We start from the raw sequence: 5,333 nt of genomic DNA on the forward strand, positions 1-5,333 counted from the left end.
CATTCCACGAATGCCCGATCCTTACAAGCTGTACCTCCTTGTAAAGGTGACTAATCAACGATAAAAATGATATAAAACACAATACAGATTGGTATTAGTAAAGGGGAGATATAATTGGCCGAAGTTAAGTTTCCGAACTTTTTTTGAGCAGTTTATTTTGGTCTCATGTTGTTGCCGCGACACCTGCTGGCTGAAAAAAGTCAATGCAGGGCTTTATAAACGGCACTGACAACATAATTATTCATAGCATATTTTTTATTGTGTATATACATTACGTAGATAAATTACTGATAGCATTCTTTCTATGTTGGTGGGGAAATGTAAGGTTCGTGCGTGATAAATCTAAAACTTGCCTTACATTTATAGGAAGGGGGGAAACAATAATTGACAATTATGAATTATGAGTTCCACTTAATAAACTTACAATATCACTGGTGTTCACCGTTCACTTAGGCTATGGGGTTAGGAAAAGCCATCTAAAACTTAAAATGCAATAAAAAATCCATAATTCAAGTTGCACAAAGACTTGTCTTTTCAACAGACGTCTCTACCCACTGGGCACACATTACAACAACGTGCATACAGTACGCCGTCCGAGTCAGACGTGTGTCTACGTCGTTTCAACGTATTTTTTGCAAAACAGCTGCTGACTGAGGTCTGACTCGGACGGCGTATGCACGGCGTATGGGCGTTGTATTGTGTGTGCCCAGTGGGTAAAGAGATATCTGTTGAAAAGACGTCTTTTACAACGTCGTCGCAAAACGCTGATAGGATGGATTACTGACAATGAATTACGAAATGGTAGAATTCCCCCCACCCCCTCTAAATTCAATAAATCTAAGATATGATTGCTATTAACTACCTGTGACATCATCAGCAGAGATTCTAAGGCAGTTCTACTCTGTAACAGTAAAGGGGTTTCAGGGGAAACCAGCAAAATGAGGAATAATATAATAAAAGACTGTCTTGCTAATAAAGCGTCATGTCTCTCATTTTTTACAATGTATTTGCTATTACCTTTTATGTTATTTAAGAAATTATGCATTTCATCCTCTAGATATTGTCCAGCAACCTTTATGATAAAGGATAAAAAATATAGTAGACCCGTGAGAGCCAGTCTCTGTTGGGATTTGATCCTATGATGTTATGATCTGAAGTCAAGAGCTCTTCCGACTGAGCTAAAGCTGGGGGACAGTGAAATAGGTGCCTTACAATTAGAACTCACACTTTCAACTCCCACTCTCGCCAGGGTCAAAAACGTTATATTTGAAATCCGAACGTTTATGTGTAGATGAATGAACGGGTCAAAAATGCAGAAAGTGCAAACACCAGGTTGAAGTTCATCCATGACGGTCATGACAGATCCAGACTGCACTAGCGATTTGTTTGCAATAAAAGCATACCTGCCGCAGGTATGCATGCAATGTAGAGATTACATGGAATCCATCTATTTATAAATCTGCAGTGCACTCCACGGGGGTCCCGGTGGCGGTAACGGGGACGAGCCGGGCGGTGGTAATGGGGGTCCCGGTGGCGATAATGGGGTAAAAAAAGGCACTTTTTTCGGATAAGAATTGCTTAAGAATTGAATAAGTGTGGGGAAACTCATTGGTTTGTGATCAGATTTACTGCTTAAAGGGCATTACTGCGATCTCACTCTTTCCATCTTCACCCACTGGGCAATGACATCTGATTCCGTCTTCCTGGCATTTATTACTGACACTGGGTCAGCGTCATTAGATTCTCTGAATGAAAAAGCATGACATGGGGAGACATTATCATCCAAAATAAATTCTATGTAATGAAGCATAAAATCACTTTCTGGTTAAATGATCTATGAGCAGATAAGCCCAACTTTACCTCAAATCTAAATGGTGGGCTCCTTCTGGTATGTTGATTGCAATCAGTGATGTGCTCAAGGACTTCCGCACCTAATGGGAAAAAAAACTCTTTGAGTCCCAGATTGCTTAATTTAATGTTAGATGAAACAAAGTTGCTTGTGTAAATGTTACCCCTCCATTTGCCCATGGGTCCAGATCTCCATTGGAGAAGATTATGTTGCTGGCTGTGGAGAGGTCTGAAATGGAAGAAGCACAGGCTTCACAATAGAAGATGATGTGATGCTACCTTTCCATATTGAGTCAAATTCAAAAAGGGACAACAGTTTAAAATAAACATACAAGTTACTTTTATACGAGAGCCTAGTCTAAAATGTCTGGTTTTATTCAATGTTGATAGAATATTTGCTATTTTTGAATAGCCAACGCAAAAATCTAAAATGACACAGATGCTTTCTCGGTTTAAATGGGTTTTAATACAGCAGTTTCAATCAGTTTAACCACTTTGACCCTATACATCAGCTACAGTATTTGAAAATAGATCTACAAGCTCAAAGCCTTGCGTTGTGAGCTTGTCGATCTGCTATTTTCAAAAGCATTTGGAAGAAAAGGGAAATATTTCGACTGGGTTTGAAACATTTTAACAACACAACAATCTTGTGTTGTTAACGTGTTGTCAGACCACGACAAGTTATGATATTGTAAATGGGCTATGTTTTGTATGACACATTATACAGGGCTTTAGTGGTTATGTTTGTAGTGCTTGTAGACAGCAGCACTCACCATTTCCCCAGTACTGAGTTTTGAGCCAGCCGGGTCGTGGGATCACGCCCCAGCGCTTGGAGCAGTACGCCTCGCGGTCCCTCTCCGTGAAGGGCATGGGAGGAAACATGTCCGTCACATTGTTGCTGCTGTAGCAGAGCTCAATCTCTGTACATGCCTGCAACCAGAAAGGAGGTTAGAAGATGCACTGTGGTGCTCACAGGGTTCCTATAACAGAACTCAGTGCTTTTTTAAGTGAAGTCAGAGGATTTAATGATTTGGGATCAGCCTTCAATAGGCTGATGGCAGCGGTCAACTCTGCCATATTGTCCAATATGAGGATTATCCTTCACAGTGATAAATATCAAACGAGAGTACAGTCTTCTTCAAAAGTGCAGACTTGTTAGTCAGGACTAAGCATTTTCTCTCCCATACTTTTGGAATCCTGCAAGTTCCAACAAACGATTAAACACCTGGATTATTTTAGCTCGCCCTAGAACGTGCGAACAGGGGAAGGTAATTGACGTCACGTGAGTGTGTTGAATGTGCAAACAAAGCTGCTTCTTGGGCGGATTTGGCTCCTTTTTGTGGATGGTGAGCTTGAAAAACGAATATTTGGACATATATGGTGGTGGTTGCAGGTCTCTGCACTACATTACGTAACCATAGTTTTGCTCTTGGACAGAAAATTATATCACTGCATACATTCAGTTTCAAATGCAATGCTGAACGAAACCGGTTTATCACACTGTCAAAGCTGGTATGTAGACTTAACGTCTGCTATACAATTACAACACCGGTGGTTCTCAAATGGAACCATAAGGGTCCACTTGGTTCCATGTGTACACTCTCAGAGTTACAGACCTGTAAGGGTCCATTTGGAACCCCCTCAAGTAACCCAGAAGGTCCCTGGACCTCACTTTGAGAGCCACTACAATAATATGTATGCAATACTGTATCTATCATTGAATTTGTAATATAGGAATCGTTAAAGAGAACCGTTAAGGAATTAAAATCCTAAAGGATCCCAACCCTAATGTTGTCTGCACCTTCAACACAATGGCTTATTCTACCATGCCCCCAAATACCTGTATAATGTGTTCTCAAATAATAATAAGTCCCTGAACCCCAAAATAAATATAATGGTTGATTATTTTTTTCTTGTATTGTTGGTGGCTGACTGACACTATGGTATGACAAAGTATAAATTAGCCTTTTGAGTACCTGGTAGTCCCAAGCCAGACTGTTGAATCCCAGCCCACAGCCAGTAGGATCAGCACACTCCACATACAAAGAATACAGGTCAAAACACTTCAGATCCCCTGTAGAGTTGTACACTATCCCTAGAGGGAAGCCATTGAAAGGGTTTACAAACGTTCACAAGAAGATTCACTGTGAAGTCTGATTTATACTGTGTTGCGTCATGTTCATACAAGCTATAGTTCTGCATGTATTGTCTCCTATCCATCCAAGTTTTTCTTTGCACTCTATTGACTTTACCATTTATCCTGTCGTTTGTTGTGGGGTTCATGCCATTTACTAAAGTATTACACTTTGAAACTGACTCTGGATAAGAGCGTCAGCTGTTTTTAACCCCAAGTGGAGGACATAAGGTATCTCACTAAACTAAACTTGCAATCACTTCCTGAGTTTGAAGGAAGCAGACTAGTGCCCCCTAGAGTGCACTGATATGAAAATCATCTGAATGGGTATTATGCATTTCAAATAGGCTCTATTCACAGCAGCCATATTATGAAGACATTCACAGGTGTTACCAATGATACTAATGAAGGCTCTGTTCCATTCATGGTCAAACAGAGTCAGGGTGCTGATATTGTGCATGTTGGCTCACTAGAAACACTCTGATACACCAGTGGGTCTACAGTTGGGGTCCAGGGACCCTCATGGGCTTCCAAATGGCCCCTTACAGGTGTGTAACGGGTCCATTTGGTTCCATTTGTACACTCTCAGAGTTATGGGGGTTGTGGAAACCACTGTGCTACACTAAATGGAACAGAGCCTTCATTAGTATCATTGGTAACACCTGTGAAGGAAGTGATAACATGGCTGCTGTGCATAGAGCCTATTGTGGAGTGGAGGTGGAGGTGAGAAAAAGAAAACTGGCATTATTATATACAAAATAGTTGATTCAGTAGAGAGCAGGTAAGAAAATCAGGTTTTGAAGTTTGTTAGACAGTATCCTTTCATTGATAACTTAAACTCTATCTTGATCGTATCGCTAAGGGCTCTATACTAGCACCCCCCCGCTTTTCGCACAATAAATATCTTCGAAAACAGCTGATCTACAAGCTCTCAGCACGCCACAAAACCTTGTGAGCTTGAAGATTTGTTATTTTTTCACAGGTTAGCCACAGAATAGGCATGCTAGGGTTCAAGTGGTTAAACTTTAAATCATACATCGTTTTGATTTCATGAATCATTCATTTTACCTGCAGTATTTTTGAGATTCTCCAGCAGATCAGGTCCACTTAACATTGTGTCACATGCCACCTGGAAACACAGATTAAAAGATTCAAACAAGCTAGCTTCAGTGGTTCTCTGACATTTTCATGTAAAGGACCCACACATACAGTATATAGATTTGTGTTGTTAACATGTTTCAGAAATATTCCTAATAACATTTTTAAAATTCAAGACTTTTTGAAAATAGACAGATATTTTCAAATATCCGATAGGGTTTAAGTGGTTAAACTGATCTTGACACTACTGAAT

General features: G+C 40.3%; 1 protein-coding gene across 1 annotated transcript in view; it reads right to left on the reverse strand.

Annotated features, from left to right (window-relative positions):
• Positions 1-223: 223 nt before the first annotated feature.
• The window catches only part of dpp7 (dipeptidyl-peptidase 7), a 9,627-nt gene continuing 4,517 nt past the window's right edge, over positions 224-5,333 (reverse strand). Inside the window, exons 8-13 of the mRNA XM_084054656.1 lie at positions 5,051-5,111; positions 3,825-3,943; positions 2,622-2,778; positions 2,013-2,077; positions 1,861-1,931; positions 224-1,745 (exon numbers count right to left, since the gene is read on the reverse strand). Coding sequence (XP_083910782.1) covers positions 1,643-1,745; positions 1,861-1,931; positions 2,013-2,077; positions 2,622-2,778; positions 3,825-3,943; positions 5,051-5,111 — 576 coding nt within the window. The 3' untranslated portion in view covers positions 224-1,642. The remainder of the gene's footprint in view (positions 1,746-1,860; positions 1,932-2,012; positions 2,078-2,621; positions 2,779-3,824; positions 3,944-5,050; positions 5,112-5,333) is intronic.

Source organism: Gymnoscopelus microlampas (assembly GCF_963454915.1).
Source record: "Gymnoscopelus microlampas genome assembly, chromosome: 4".
Lineage (NCBI taxonomy): Eukaryota > Metazoa > Chordata > Actinopteri > Myctophiformes > Myctophidae > Gymnoscopelus > Gymnoscopelus microlampas.